This window comes from Thunnus maccoyii, chromosome 10 (genome assembly GCF_910596095.1).
Source record: "Thunnus maccoyii chromosome 10, fThuMac1.1, whole genome shotgun sequence".
NCBI classification, from domain to species: domain Eukaryota; kingdom Metazoa; phylum Chordata; class Actinopteri; order Scombriformes; family Scombridae; genus Thunnus; species Thunnus maccoyii.
Window position 1 is genome coordinate 28684067 of NC_056542.1, and position 16617 is coordinate 28700683.

At 39.0% G+C, this 16617-nt stretch overlaps 1 protein-coding gene across 4 annotated transcripts in view; it reads right to left on the reverse strand.

Annotated features, from left to right (window-relative positions):
* spire1b (spire-type actin nucleation factor 1b) overlaps positions 1-16617 on the reverse strand; it is a 40332-nt gene that overhangs the window by 7723 nt on the left and 15992 nt on the right. The window contains exons 4-11 of one of the 4 annotated variants that reach the window (XM_042424318.1): positions 14247-14372; positions 8186-8260; positions 7908-7997; positions 7640-7804; positions 6448-6534; positions 5448-5577; positions 1291-1341; positions 66-229 (exon numbers count right to left, since the gene is read on the reverse strand). In XM_042424318.1, coding sequence (XP_042280252.1) covers positions 66-229; positions 1291-1341; positions 5448-5577; positions 6448-6534; positions 7640-7804; positions 7908-7997; positions 8186-8260; positions 14247-14372 — 888 coding nt within the window. The remainder of the gene's footprint in view (positions 1-65; positions 230-1290; positions 1342-5447; positions 5578-6447; positions 6535-7639; positions 7805-7907; positions 7998-8185; positions 8261-14246; positions 14373-16617) is intronic. The other 3 variants (XM_042424320.1, XM_042424319.1, XM_042424321.1) reach the window with 3 other exon arrangements.

Genomic DNA, 16617 nt, shown 5'->3' on the forward strand with positions numbered 1-16617 from the left:
ATTTGCTCTGCACATGCCAGATGCACTTTTACAAAAACCCCACAAACAGACAAACTCATACTGACATCAGAGTCCGAGCTGTCCAGCTCTGCGAGGCTGGGAGCCTTCAGAAGTCTTTTCCTCTGGGGTACAGACTGAGATCCAGAGGGCTCTTCTCTGGGAGATGCTGATCCATTGGTCAGAGACAGAGAGCTGGACGTCCTCCTGCCCATGTACGGACTAAATTCGTCTGCACAGAGCCAAACATTAAGTAGAATCATTCAGAAAAAATGATGAATCTCACTTTTGATGAATCTCAAAATGCTTCCTCTTACGATTCCTTGCATCCTCATTGACTTATAATTTTAAATCTATCTTGATTGTTGTGTCCCCTTAATAGGGCACTCTTTTCAAATCATGGTGTGTTTAAATGGGAGGTGAAGTGAAAAGATGCAATGAATCCTGGGATAGAGGACTGAGTTTTGAGATCCATCCCAAAGTTAAAGAGGTCGGGAAGGGTGAGTTCAGTTGGTTTGAAGGGGAGGCGTAGGAACAGGCCAGTGTTACACACAGAGCATGGATGCTTCATTCATGAAATATTTAGATTCTGGACTCCTAAAATGGGCTCCACTGACAGCCTCCATGCTGCTCCATGCTTGTATATTTTTGGGAGAACCTAAATCTTTGAAACCGAACGCCCCAGTTCACTAACAAGGTCATTCTGCACTACAAGAGGGGTCTTTATAGCTCCAAACTCTGAAGACGGAAAACAATCTATGATCACCTGGTTCTGTCTACCAAACTGTGTTACACTAGCTGTGATTTCTGGGAGTGCAAAAGCAGTAAACCTTAAAAGAGCTTTTAGAGGAAGGGAAGAAGGGAGGGAGGGAGGGAGGGAGTGTGAGGAGAGGAGACAAGTGAGTGCTGCAAAAGACAGATAAAGAGCCACAGCTGATAGGATCTATGGGAGCTCTTTTCTCAGCCTTTGCTGCTGTTTGTGGGAAAAGGCTTAAGCATCCACATGAGCTCGACATTTCAACAGCAGCTCTGTTTCTGCTGCTGGACTAGAACAAACCGTCTTTCTACCACCTCAGATTCCTAACAAACTCTGTCAGCAGGCTTTAGACTTAAACACAAACAAATAAGCTAAATTAGTCATAGTTTTACACTATATCCATGTCTTGGATAATCCTCAGCATTCAGTATTTAAATAGAGGAGATATTAGTTTACAGCCGGGGAGGGAGACAGACAAGGCCATTGGGTTATGGGTGAACAAGGCCCTCCAAACCGCAGTTTTTCTCATACTTTACCTATTCCTGTACGAAACAAGTCCTGTGGCATACTGCGAGTTTTGCCAAAACCTAAAAGGGGACACCTCCTTCATTAGGAGAGCTAAAGGAACATTCTAGCTTGTTATACCTGTGCTGTTAATATCATTTCTGTAGTGACTTTCTACATTGTAGAAGCCTTTAAACTGGTGTCAAGGTGTTGCATCCTGGTCTAAGGCTACTGTTGATGGAGAAATGCTCTCTCTGGATTTCTGCCTTTGTCATTGCTCTTTGATTCTACAAAAAAGCTGAACATTTTCTGTTTTTAAAGGAATTGTTTGAGATTTGGAGAATAAGCGTTTTCCTTTGTCCTGAGTTAGATGAGAAGATCAATACCAGTCTTATGTATGTCTGTTAAGAATGAAGCTACAGCAGGGAGGTGATTAGCTTAGCTTAGCATTAAGACTGGAAACAGCTAGCCTAGCTCTCTCCACAGTTCAAAATTCTGCCTACTGGCACCTCTAAAGCACTACTTACTTAACACCCTGTTTAATCTGTAGACAAACAGAAATGTTAAAGTAACAATTTGTGCACCAAACACCCGGCCACTGTTCGCCAAGAAATAGTCCAGCACACAAGCCCATAGGCTCCAGGTGTTGGTAAGCAGATTTTTGACCTTTAGACAGAGCCAGACTAGCTGTTTCCCCCTGATTCCATTATTTATGCTAAGCTAAGCTAAGCTAAGCACCTCCTGGCTTTACTTACCCCTGGCATAAGAGTGGTATCAATTTTCTCATCTGACTCTGCACAAAAGCAAATAAGCGTATTTCCCAAAATATCAAACCTTTCCTTTGAAAAGTTGATGCATTATTAATATTCCGATATGACACCACCACCATCTCCATTTACCCAGTTGTGAGGACTAAAAAAATGACATCACCAAACAAGAAAATGGAGCCAAATAAGCATGATATACATCACCCAGAGCTGTTTAGCAACAGTGTTTAAATCTTGTGAAATGGACTTCTCCTTGAAACAGTATTTTCTCGTTACTGATTAAAACATTAATCATGCTCATGAAAGTGTCAGTGAGTATGCGCCCTCTCCCCATAAAATATCGAGCAAAGTGAGACTTAAACTGTTCACTCCATATGAGCATAATTCATTGTCGAAGGAAGTTGGTACACACACACACAGATTACCTGACAGCATGAATGAGTGAGCGTAAGGTGATAAAGCTTGTAGTGTGATGAGAGACACTGGCCTCAGTAGAAGGGAAAGCGGAGCACAGCTTTATTATGATTTGTTTGCCTCAGTAGGGTTTCCTTATCATCTCAATCAAAACTCTCAAATTAAATTGTTCTGATGCGTTCAATGCTGAACACATGCCACTGATGAGGGGATATACCTCATCATGTAAGACTGTGCAGTATCTGGTCTTGTGCAGAGCACGAGACTCACACATCCTCCTGCACACTGATCCATCAGCATTAAATTCTGCAAAGTCACGGTGGCACATGAAAGACCCTGCTGGATGAAGTTGATGATTGAAGACACAGAGGTGGCAGTTGTACTCTGTGCTGGTCCTTGTGATTCCTTGATTAGATGGCTAGCTGCACACTCCTTCTGCGTGGCTTTGAGATTCAGTACTTTAGTATGTTTGAGGAATGGTGTAGTAGTTTTTAGAGAGCAAGAGCAACAACCAGGCCCCTTTTTTTAGTTATATAATCCTGTCCATTTGTTTGACAGAGCTGTAGATAACAGAGAGTATTTGAGCTGCCCTCTCAAAACTGCTACACTGCTATCATTTAGTCGGATTTCAACATCAAAATGATGTTCTCTAAAGACAGATTTGAAGTGCACTGAGCCAACAATGTCATTTCGCAACTTCAGAATTCCATATAAGCATAAGCTGTGCTCAGCAGCAATAAAACTTAAGAGGGAAGATACATTAACAAACATTAAACCTGGTTGGATAATATTACATTCTTTAAACAGTCACTGGCCATTAATTCAGCATCCAAACACTGGCCTCTTTCCATAACAGCAAATGTCCTTTAAATGTCCCAATGTGATCTGTTCCAATCAGCCACAGTTTAATCTTTCCCTTTAGGACAGCTGCATGGTAATGGGAAGTTAGAATTCCCTCTTGTGATAAAAAAGCATGCTCACGACACTGTAGGTACTCAGTGTCTGTTATTTTGCAGACTAAAAATGGAGAATACATTTTATTCTTCAATGAAACACTTTTTTGTTATCCCAATTTTTTTTTTTTAAAAGAAAGAAAAATAGACAGCACACTGCCCAAAGGAATGCCTCACATACTGTTATGGGTTTGGGTTAGTGTTTTAAAAAATTACATTTGGCATTTAAACATTTTAAAACAACAGACATCACACTTAGCCAGTAGTGGAATAAGTAAAGTTTTACATAAGTAAATGTAGCAATACTTAAAAATACTCTATTACAAGTACAGTAAAGTTCTTGCATTTATCTAAGTAAAAGTACAGAAGTAGTTTTATTGTATACTAAATCTACTTAAAGTATCTAAAGTTAAAGTCCCCATTATGAAGAATGGCCCCTGTCTGTGATATATTATTATATACAGTTATTGGATCAATATCACTACTGCATTAATATGTAATTTTGACTACTTTATATATTGCTGGGTAGTATAACCTATAACAATGTATCATATTTTATATGATGATCACATGTTTTGTACGTAAAATCTCAAAAAGCAGCTGGTAACTATAGCTTTGACATAACTGTGGTGGAGAAAAAAGTACAATGTTCTGAGATGTAGTGGTGTAGAAGAATAAAGTAGCATAAAATGGAAATACTCACATTAAGTACAAGTACCTTAAAATTATACCTAATTGCAGTACTTGAGATGTCACTACAGCAGGTTTTCGAAGATGGTAAGAAAAGAACATTGATTAGCTGCAGGGCCGTAGCCTTAAAAATGCTGAGAGGTCATGAGTCTCAATCCCCTGATGTACCCCACCAAAAATAATCTCTAAAATTTTGGACTTGAATTTTTCAGTTTTTATTTATTCCTTTAACGGTTCAATTGTATTTTCTTAAATACAATAAGGGTCTAAATAGTAAAAGTTATTAATTGCGAAATGTAAACCCCCCCCGCAGGTCACATACAAGGTTCCTTGAAAAAACAGGACAGGACCTGAGTGTCATCAGTGTTCCTGACTCCTGCTCGATGTTTGTGCTGTGATTGAAAATCCTGTGTGTCCTTCTGCTCACATGTGTCACTCATCAGTTCTCTCTCATCTGTGTCCTACTGACCAGTGTCCCCCATCACCATGTTTCACCTCCACAGATGACAGCCAACCATCACCAACCACTGAAGCATGACATGAAACGTGTGTACAGTGTGCTGTTTGTGTGTTTGTGTAAAAGCTATGAGAGCAGATGAGCAGCCACAACAAGGAAAAAAACAGAAAAAGATTTTGAAAAAAAAAAAGCCAGGTAAGCAGTAAGGAGAACTTTACCTGACGCATCAAAACTGAAAGACATGCTAAGTGGCCGAATTACTGCAACGAGAAACAGTCATGGCAACGGACAGTTATTGCTTGTGATTAGGAGGCAAATTAAGGCAAGATTTAACACACAAGAGTAAGTAATCTGTTTATATTTGGCAAGAAATTCAGGGATATAGCATGCTTATTTTCTAGTTTCAGATCACTGTAGTGTATAATTACTTTCATGATGTAAGATAATAGGATTTCAAATAAGCCACAGCCAATGGTGAGAGCTTATTGACACTCAGAAACAGTAGCAGGGGTTAGTGTTATTAGCGTTAATGGAATTGCAGACACTTAGCATTACTGTTGAAGTACAACTTTCACTATATTGCAAACAATATAGTAAACAAAATAATAATAGGCGTTAGTTGCAACACAAATGTGAAAAATTAGGCAGCATTAGCAACAGCAGAGAGCAGAGGCACAAATAATAGTAGTAAAGTGCTTAAACATAGATCATAATAATGACGCTACTGTTGATTTGTAATTTATTTGCACATGATGTCCAGCAGCTGCAAGTATAAGCTCCATACTTCAGCTTGAAAAATACATTTCATAGTGAAGTATGGTTTCATGTGCATGAGAGTGTACTTGTGTTAAGTGTAAAACAAAAGTAAAAAGGCAGCGGCAGGTACAGAGAGTCATTCAGAATCTTACCCAGCCTTCCCCTGCGGACCACATCCGGCGACACGGGTCGAAGTTTCCTCTCTGCTTTGATTTCCTCCAGGATGCGCTCATGCAGCGTGGGAGGAGGCTGTGTCTGTGGCTTCAGCTTACGGGCTGACACCTGCCAAAGGTTGATGGAGGGTAAAAGATATGTAATGACAAAAAGTAAATAGGGTGGAGAGCAATAACCGACACAAACAGCGTTATAGCCAGCAGGCCTGTTCCTCACCACCTCCTTATATCTCCTACAACTGATTGTTCACCTCAGCGCTCTGCTGAAACAGCGCCTGCTATTTCTGCTCTAAGATTTATATCAACAGAGAACTGATGAACACAGCATTTCACTGAATTCACAGTGCAGTGAGACTCAAATTGAATAGCAGCAATATTCATGTTTTACAAAGAGAATTCTTACACTTTTTTATATGATGGTATTATACAAATAGTTTTACCTACTTCAGTTTTAATGTAAATCCTATTAATAGGTCTAGAATTTTTTTTGTATAACATTTTAAGTTCTGGACAATTCTTAAATTAGTCAAGTACAGTGTGCTTTTGCAGCATACATCAGCATGAACTATGTCAAATCTGCATTTTCTTGCTCAGGAGCCCAGAGGTCAGGACGGATGCCCACAAACAATCACATTATAGATCTGAGATGATAAACAGAATGAGAGCCTTGAAAACAATGTTATCTTTTTACTTTTTTCTATTCAATTACTAGATAATCTTATATCTTTCAGCTTATAAAATGTGTTCAAATAAAACAAGGGAACATTTCATTTCTTTGGTTGAACCACTGATAGACATATGATACAGCTGACCAAGGGTCACAAGTCTAAAAGGTTGAGAACCACCGCTCTAGCTGAATGTTTATTGATATCCTTACTTAAAGACAGTCCACTGGTCTGTTCTCTCTAACAAAGGTTTTCACAGGCTGCACGTGAACGGGGTTGTGATATTTAAGCGCGTGGCCTTTGGTTCCACTCACAGGGTTGAGAGGTGGTCTGGACCTGATGAACTCCAGGATGACTTCATGAGCGCTCTTCTTTAACCTGGGAGGGATGTCTCCATTCACCTGAACAGAAACAACACAACAGGGTAAAAATAAGAGACACAGGAAGACAGAAATGGCTTCATCCTATGACCTTACAAAAGAGTCACTCGCTGAAAATAGAAAGATCATGAATTCTAATAAAATGTAGAATTGCCTGTTGCTGAACAACCAAACCCATGACCATAAGCTCAACTATCATCTGGGGCAGCAACTAACAATGTAACACTTATTCATTTGTAGTTGACTGTTTTTGATTAATACATTTGTTGTTGGTCTATAAAATGTAAAAAAAAAAACATAGCAATAAATGTCCATCACAATTCCACAGAGCCAAAATCCAAATTTATGTTTTCTTATTTTGTTTGACCAAAACTACAGCAAAGATATTCAATTGACAATCATATAAAACAGAGAAAAGCAGCAAAATCCTCACATTAGAGGATTTAGAACCAGAGAACGTTTGACATTTTTATTTGATTAAATGACAATCAGAGCTGTTGCTGATTACTTTTCTGTCGAACAACTAATTAATGAATTGACTGATTGTTTCAGCTTTACTATCAGCAATGTCACATATTTTCCATGTAGCTGCATTTTCTGAGTGGTGACTTACAGCAGCATATTGCTGCCACCATGACAAACAAATGTGTTCAGTTTCTTCTTAAAACAAGAAACCTTTCTCATTTTAACATGATACTTATATTTAACAAGATATTTCCTCATTATTACTAGATACCAAATGAATACAAGAAATTGCCTTTTCTTGTTTTAAGGACATATGGAAGTGTTGTGTAGTTCCAGCTTACCAACTTATCATGTACCATTTGTGAAATAACAAGAAAGTTTTGCAATACAACAAGATAAAGTGGTATGTTGTTATAATGAGAGATGTTTCTTGTTAAAACAGAATAATTAAGTATGTAGAAATTAACAAGAAAAGTATGTCATTATTACATGAATATATCTTTTGGCATGAAAACGATGACCACATCAGAGAAAGTCAAACACTACACTGGTTTCCAATAGAGAATCACCCCGGCCAACAATTATTATGCAACAGTGTAGCAAGCTTTTCCAAGCAGGAACTGGAACAATAGTGCAGCAAGAGGCCAAACTGGACACTGACCATGACTTTGCGCAGTTTGTAGCGTTTAGACCTGATGTCGTCCATGAGCATTTCATAGGGAGTGAGCTGGTACTCGATGGGCAGAGGGTTGTACTGGCGCTCCTGCACCTTTTTCAGCTTGACTCCTTCGCGCAGGTCCCTCATCACCTGAACCCAGAATCGAGCCTGATGGAAGAAGCAAAGGGCAGCATGGGAGAGGGGAAGCAGAAAATACCACGACCCTTTGGATATGAATGTATTTGACAATAGCAATCATCTGTGCTCTAACCTCTCTGTGCACACTGAATAAGGAGGCTTCATCAAGGGGAGTGGTTCTATCCCTCTCAACATGGTTCCTGAGAAGTTCTTTTATCACTGCCTATTTGGAGCGGTACATGCATTCATAAAGATTTCTTATGCAGAACCAAATCAACATGAGGTTATGGTATGATTATGGTCTCTATGACACCAAAAGGGACTTTGTTTCCCCTGTTAGACCTTGATAGTTGAGTAGACGTCAGATAAAATGACCGGTTGAGGTCAGAGGTCAAGAGTCTAGTTGCCTACCCAGTCAGCATTCTGTAGCTCGTTCAGGTCTCGACCAGGCTCCTCTGACGCCTCTTCCTCCATCTTACGGAGGTTCTGGTGTAAACAGAAGGACTGTGTTAGATTATAAAGAAGAAATCACAAACACAGGAAAGAAAGAGGCTAAAAAGAAAAGGATGAAAGAACCAAATACCTGCGAAATGAATTCTCGTCAGCCTCAGCTGTACTTTTGGCTTTACGTTAATACACGTCATGAAACTAAAACAACAACCATGATAAACATGTCCTGATAAACATTAGCATGTTAATATTGTCACTGTGACCATTTTTACATTTATTTCACCACAACTGCTATAGATCAAACTTTGGACCTCAGCTTTTATTCATCATACAGTTAAGTTTTCTTTACAATGAGTATTATAGCTTCACAGAGCTGCCAGCATGGCCTCCAGTCTTGTTTCCAGACTGATATCTCACAGTAGGAAAAGAACAAGTTGAAATAATAAAATGAATGATGGCTGAATTTAGCTGCTTCAGTTTCAGGGTCCTGATATTGTGCATGCTGGCTCACTGTCACACTGTCATGACTTACCGGGACACTTGAATAGAGCAGAGCTATTGTTAATGTTCTTTGTAACACCTGTGCTTTTCCTACTATGCTGAGTCAAAATGTCTGTTGCGAGGCCCATTATGTTCAAATCTATAGTTCTTGAAATGAATGTGTCTTCAAAAAAACAGAAAAACCTCATCACAAACTCGCTATTTAAGGAAGAAATAAAAATGAGAAATGAAGCTCACACAGTCCCCGTTTTCAGGCAGTCAACACTAAGCTCCTCCATCATGACACCTGTGTGAACCCTCATAACGTGACACCATTAAAAGTGTTGTAAAACAGTCAATTCTGACTGACAGCCTATCTGTGGAACACAAGGCAGTGAGCTAACCTGCATTCCTCTACTGCTGGTTTAAAAGTTCAACAAGACGTCAGTATGCCTGTGTAACTGTGACCGAGGACAGAGAGACAGAACACATGTTCCCCCTGGTTAATATTTGTGGTGAGACTGTGGTTGTCGCGTCACAGCGGAGGAGCGTTTGATAAGACAGTCACGGGAGCCTGCCCAGCTGACTGCAGAATTAAGACCTCAACCCACCAGGGAAATCACAATTCACTATCATCCTGCCAGGGAAACAGCTGCAGCGACTGGACTGTAGGCTCAATGTATCAGTTACATAATATAGCTCACAACATAATGCATTTTGCTGCATCATAACTCTGCATGCCTACAGTGTGTACAGTACTCCATTGTCACAAGGTAACACTGAAGTGTTTAATGATTTATAACAGCCCATCAGTGCTAATCTAGCAAGTGAAGAGCCTAAAGAGAGATTAGTTCTCTTGCTTTTCATCACCATTATCTCATTGGTATGAGTGGTGCATCATGAAATCACATCAAAGCCACATATTTCCATTTCAAAAGGCTGATTGAGCAGTGTTCTCTGCACATAATGGAGACAGTATTTTAATTAAATCATGCAAAGCAACCCTCATGTGGACAAGACCAACAGTCCTGCTCCTGCAAGTTCACATGAATAATTAGGCCAATTACCAACTGCATCTACAACCTCATTTCTTCCAGTCAGTAATCCTGCTCTCTCTGTCTGTTATTCATTTTCTCTCTCAATAGCTGATTAGAAGCACTGATCCATGAGCAAATAGGAGCCAGAGTTGTTTCTGTGAATCACCACTAATTTAGCTGCTTTTCTTTGAATCTCCAGCAGTAGGCGGCATCTTTGTGGAGAGACAAAGCATCCTTTTTGGCAGCGATGGCTAGTAGAGGTGGACGGATAAAGACGGATCCCCTGTGGGTTGACAGAGCTCTCCCATACAGACCGGGAGGTGGGGGGTTGGGGAATGGGCTGCTCACAGCTGATCTTACATCTGGGTATTTCACACACACACACATATATGGACATACACACAAGGAGACACAGGCTGTGTATCAGATAAACACAGGCACAGACGCATACATACATTACCAAACAGCCAAAATCACAGAACACACCCACACATGCTGCTCCCACTCATCTGTGTGTGCATCCATGCGGGCATGAATATGCAATCACAGGAACAGTCACATGCATAGACACACATAAACACACAAATACTGGCCTAACTGACCTCGCCTCACATTTACCAGTTCACCACGAGGCTTCACAGCAATTCACTCTTTCATAATGTTGATGATGACACTGGAGCAAAGTCACATGTACTACTTTATTTTAGAATCTAGAGACAAGCTTATTTTTGACTTCCGTTTTATAATTTCCTACTTATGTTTATTGCATTTTTCAATGTCTTTTTTAATATAATGAACCACAAACACATTATCAGGCAAATGTACACAGGTATCGTTTGTTTCACAAGAATTTATGCTCATTTGCTAATTTGCAGTTTAAATGAAAAGTTCATTACAATAAACTAAAGATCACTAAAGTTATTGCAGTTCATCCTGAGGGGGACATGAATGTCTGTACCAAATTTCATGACAATTCATCCAACAGTTGTTGAGATATTACATAAATAAACAGAAATGTCAGCGTCATTGTGGCGCTACAGTAAAAGTAAGGGGATCACCAAAATCAGCAGGATTCATCCTCTGGGTATGATGGATATCTGTACCAGATGTCACAGCAACCCATCCAATAGTTGTGGAGATATTGCAGTCTGGAATAAAGACTGGATCCATATGCATCCACAGAGACACACTACTGTGGCTATAAAAAGAGGAAGATATATAAAAAGTAGGATATAATAATAGACATTTTATTTTAGATTACATTATACAATGTTAATTTCATGAGGGTCTTTCAATCTCATTTCATCCCCTAACCCTTTATAACACCTATAACATAACGATTTACACAAAAATTTCATTATATGAATCAGGTACTTATAAAATACTTACTGATTTCTACTGGTACTTAAATGAAGGTGAAATGGAAGAAAACAAGGCTAGGGGGGAAAAAAGGAGTAACATTTGGGCATTTTAGAGGAAGGGAGCAATAAATCATACACAAAGTATGTTTGTACTGGCAAACAAAACTGAGGTTTGGGTAAATGGTGTTAACAACCTTGTTCATACAGTTCTGTGTAATTAAGGCATCAAAAGGGGAGCACACTTTCAACACTTCATATTTCGGCCCACATTTTAACTCTCTTGTTCCACACAGTCTTGTTTTCACTGTACCTACATTTACGTACCAGTAGGAACCACTGAGTATTTCATTGGTACCTCATTCATATGAAATTACACTGTAAATTGTGTATTACATTATAAATGTACTAAGTGTTACTTAATATGGATTCCTTTTACTAGTGATTCTTTAAAAATAATTTTTGTTTTAAGAAAATATTAAATGATTAAGATAATGATGGTGCCAGTGTTTTTAAATGCTACCTCTTTACTTTGCTTGTTTTTAACGCTTCTTTCTCAGCCTTCTCCACCCTGCAATAAGAGTCCTCTCTCTCCTCTCTCTGTCCTAACAGAGAGTTATGTAACCTACCAAATCCCCTCTATTCATTCAGATGCATTACACACAGTAAAAGGGCAGCCGCAGTAGTGCATAGCAGGAAGGAACCCTGAGGTGGTGCACAGACACACACACACACACACACACACACACCATTCCTCACGGGAAGTTTTCCAACCCACAGCTGAGCTCCAAAATGCTCCTGAGCAGAATGAAAGCCCAAAATGACTCCTGTACTTGATCTTAATGAATGAGTTGAAGAATAGAAAAATGTACAGCAACAGGACACAGCTTTGTGTTCAGAGGAAAAGCCTGAATGTGAACTTGGGGTAAATGAAAATAAGCCAATAATGCATCTGTGATGAGAGAATCACATTATCAGCTCTTATTAATTTTTCCAAAGTCACTATTCAAGCCTTTTTATCAAGTAGGAAGCAATAATTATGGTGCATTCTAACTCATTGAAAAAGTCAACTAAAGGTAATAATTGGAAATCACCTGACACACCCTGAATATAAACATATGACCCATACCAATAATGTATTGTGGGAAGCCTTAATCCTTCATGGTATGTGAACAACTTGGAAACATGTTACATCACAGGCCCACCTACCACGATTATAGGACCCTAAGAAATGAATTTTAGTTGTGGGGACTTGACCTCAGTGGTTTTGGCAGAATGAGAGTCAGCATGTCGACAGATATTGTCATCTATGTCAAACACAAACTACAAACGTGTCACTCCTTCTTCAAAGTAGCCCACTTCAACCTGTCAGCCTGCAGGGTGTGAGAGCAGGGCCCGTCATCCACACACTGCACAGCTGCCTCGGACTGTTAGGACGTTACAGCAGTAGTGACGTATACTAGTCCAGTTTGTGTCAATGCTGTTGATAGCTGGTATTTTGTGCTAATACCGGAAAAAACCCTGAAAAAATGTTAGCTTTTCCCTGCCAAGTTCTAAAAATCCCCTGAAACAGCACTTATACCATCTTGTTAAAGTTTATAGCTGTTGTCAGGGACAACACCAATGAACTGAAAAATAATTATTAAAGGTCCTCCATCAGCCTGATTTATCACAACCAATACCTAACAAATATACCAGAAAACATAATATTTTATCAGCATTGTAACCATCCAAGCACTTGTTCAGCGATACTTCAAATTAATGTTATCATATCATTAAAAAATCTATATGATAACACCTTAAAAAACTTGAGTAACTTTTGGTGCTAGAAAACTAAATATAATTGTTAACACCCCAATTAAGTTATAAATTGTTGCTTATGCCCTTCGTTCTACTATTATATTACAGATTAAGCACTTTAATAGCTTAATTTAAGGTTTTTTCAAGTCAGTTTATTTGAGGTTTATTAAAGACAGTCCTCTAATCTTGCAAATTAAGGGAACTTTGAGGCAATCAATTCAGAGCTTTAAAACATTTTTAAGACGCTTTTAAGGGACTTGTTTTTTTCTGTGCATTATGTTTTATTAGAGTTTTTACTTTGAGTAGACAATCTAAACCACATGTCAGGTTTTGTCCGTTTATTTCTACATGTTATAAGCAATAAGTGATGCATAAAAATCAAAAGAATGAGCTGTAAGTGTGGGCTTTGACCTCAGAGTTATTGGGCATTATGTCATAGCATGAGTAATATAGGTTGTGCACTGATGTGTCCATTCATTTCTTTATCCACACATATTACCATGGACGCCTTTCTGTATCAGCTGACTGACTCTGCTCTGTCACGCAGGAAACTGTCTGACTGCTGTCCTCATCTCTGTGTATCTGTTATGTCCATGCCTATTACACGCTACAATCCAGCCCCTCCTCCGGAGTGACGGTTTATTACTGAAGCAGACGAGATGTCAGACTCAGACATGACTGTTATGCTCCGCTGGTTTCCTGATTTGAACCTTTAATACAAGAGCAGCACAGAGAAAAACTGACATCATGGAAGCACAGTCACTTCGACTGGTTTACAGTTATTACATAAGAGTTATTTTCTTTGTACCTAATATTTTCACTTAGGTTCACATAACCACAGTCATCAAATACTGTAAATCGCTTCTATGTATTTACAAAATGGCAAGAAATGAGAGAATATAATCATCATGTGAATATGAGGGACTTGCCTTCACCATCGGCACCAGCAGCTTCACAATGTAAATGTTACCCGATGTTGGCAGTGGTACAGACAGAGTAGAGAATCAGATCAGGGCGCATGGGGCATGTAAGGTCACAGTGCTAAATCTCCTGAAGTGATGCCTCTCTATGTCCTTCATAGTCACCGTAAAGGCCAGTGATAATCCTGTAACCCTTTATGTGAGAGGAATGCCCTGTGCAGCAACTTTAGGCAGTGTTTTTGAAAGAGACTGCAATTATAAAGCATGAGTTTCTATTTCACTATAACTCCCTGTAATTTCCTGTATCTGCAGTATTTTGTGTGTGTCTAAAACACAAATCTGATGGCTTAAACTGCAACTCATGCCTTTGAAAAGAACGAATTACACGCCCCCAGCCATGATGATCATAATGATGATAAGGACCCACCTCTTTGGCACTCTTGATCTTCTCCAGGAAAGTGCGTAGCTCTCTGGTTTCTGTATACAGAGCCCGACACACTGCCTGGTAGTGACTGGGGGCGTCTGACAGACTGGGCAGATGACCTGTACACAGCTGTAAGATAGACATTGAAGCAAAGAGAAAAAAAACATTTTCAGAGGACGGTTTACACAGCTACATTTACTGTAAACAGGACAATGAAATGAATGAAAAACAATCAGTGTTAGCTCTCAATACACATTATTTGGCATTATCAAGAGCTCAATAAAGGGATTTCAGGTTATGTAAATCACCCTCTGGAAGCCATGTTGGAGGTCCCCTGCTCTTAAGCATTAACTGAACAGCCTTCTTAGTGTGTGATGAGGATGTCTGTTCCCATCAGTGCAACATGCACACATTAGCATTTTCTAACATTGTGCTAACTATGAGTGTGAGATTTGTTTCAGTTTTTGTTTGTGTCAGCATCTAAATAACTTTAATTTCAAGCTTATCCTTTATTTCACCATTTATCAGTGACAGTGACAAGTGACTATCTAGCTAACTGTGATATTAGCCCAAATAAACATTACCAGAAAACGTAACAGTCCAGTAGAGGCTAGCATGATATGATAAAACTATTTGCATTAGCTTGTCTTTTGGCTCATTAGCTAACAACGCTAAAAACAACTGATGTGACTCTTCTTCAGCTATAAGTCGGATTTTTTTGTAGTAAAGGCTGGACAAATGGGACAAGAGAACAGTTCCTTGTTGTACCTCGTTCCTCCACTTCAGGGAACAGAAGTTATAGTCATAACGTTTCATTTTCTGCATCACAGAAAGAAATCTGCATTATGAAATGTCTCTTTTATTATTCAGTACAGTATACAATTTTCATTCAGCAGTCTACACCAACAACACAACTCTAATTTTCAGGAAACATATCTGTTTTTATCTGGTCTAGGCTTTATTTACACCTGATCTCTGCACCTCCACAATTTGAAACAATGATGTCAAACTGTGAAGCTCTGCTTAGGCATCTCAGGAACACTGCATAAAAGCAAAATGCCCAAAAAGATTTGCAGACATTTGTAAATAACTGTTGTTGACTGCTCAACACAATTCACAGGATGCCTGAGGTCTCACACATACACACACACACACACACACACAGACCAACAGTGATGACAGAATATGTGCTTGTCTCTTTCAGAGGAGCAGAAGGTACTCTGGGTCACTGCTTGGCATGCTCTGGCATCCATTTGTTCAGACTGCATTCCAGTTAGAGATATTTTCACCAAACTCAGAAAATAACAACCGTCTCTTCATAAACGTTAACCTGCCTACATTTCTCAAAGTCCTGGAATGAGAGACAGTGTTGTTTCCAGAGGGAAAGAAAACTGCTATATGCTGTTTTGCTCATATAAAAATGCAGCAGTTACATTAAAATATGTGTCACCAAGATAAATTGTATTGTATGTCAGTTAGGGACAGTACAGTAGGACAAAAGGTAAACTCGGGGAGCATAGAGAGTGAATGGACTGAGGGTAAAAAACACAGACTGAACAGCAACTGCAAGTGACAGCTAGCAAGCCATTGGGCCAGACAGACTGCCACACTGCTCTGATACATCTCCTTGGAGAGCAGTGTTGGTTTGTGTATGTGTGTGTGTGTGTGTGTGTGACTGGGTATGTGGCTATTATGTAAACAGTATCAGGCCATGTGAGGACTGACACAGTGACTCTCTGCTCCATTGGACAAGAGAGATACATGACTCCCAGCAAGGGTGAGCCAGGCAGCCGGCTGCACTGTGGTAGTAATTTCTGTGTTCAAAGCCAACAACAATTTCATTTTCTCACATACATCATAAGAGAGAGCCTATATATATATTATCTGTTCGTGAAGTTTAAAAAAAGATGTACTTTATTTAATTATTTCCATTTTAAGCTACAATACCTCATACTTCTACTCCACAACAGTGCAGAGGGAGGTATAGTACTTCTTAGTTCACAACATTTATTCAACAGCTTTATTTACTAGTTTTTCAAATTTAAATATCTATCTAAAACAAACATACAATACAGAATAACAGCCACAAGTATACAGGCTCATCCTCAAACAGCTACAACATTAAATTCATTTTTACAAGTTAATGTGTCAGTAATAATATAATCAATACAATAACAATCAAATAATACAACTGATAAATAGCATTCTGAAAGGAGGCTTCTGCATAATGTATACTTCTACTTTTGATACTTATTTGAGCATATTTTGCTGATAATACTTACATACTTTTACTTGAGTAAGATTTTGAATGCAGGACTTTTACATGTAAAGGAGTAATTTTGAATTGTTATAATGGTATAATGGTTGTTTACAA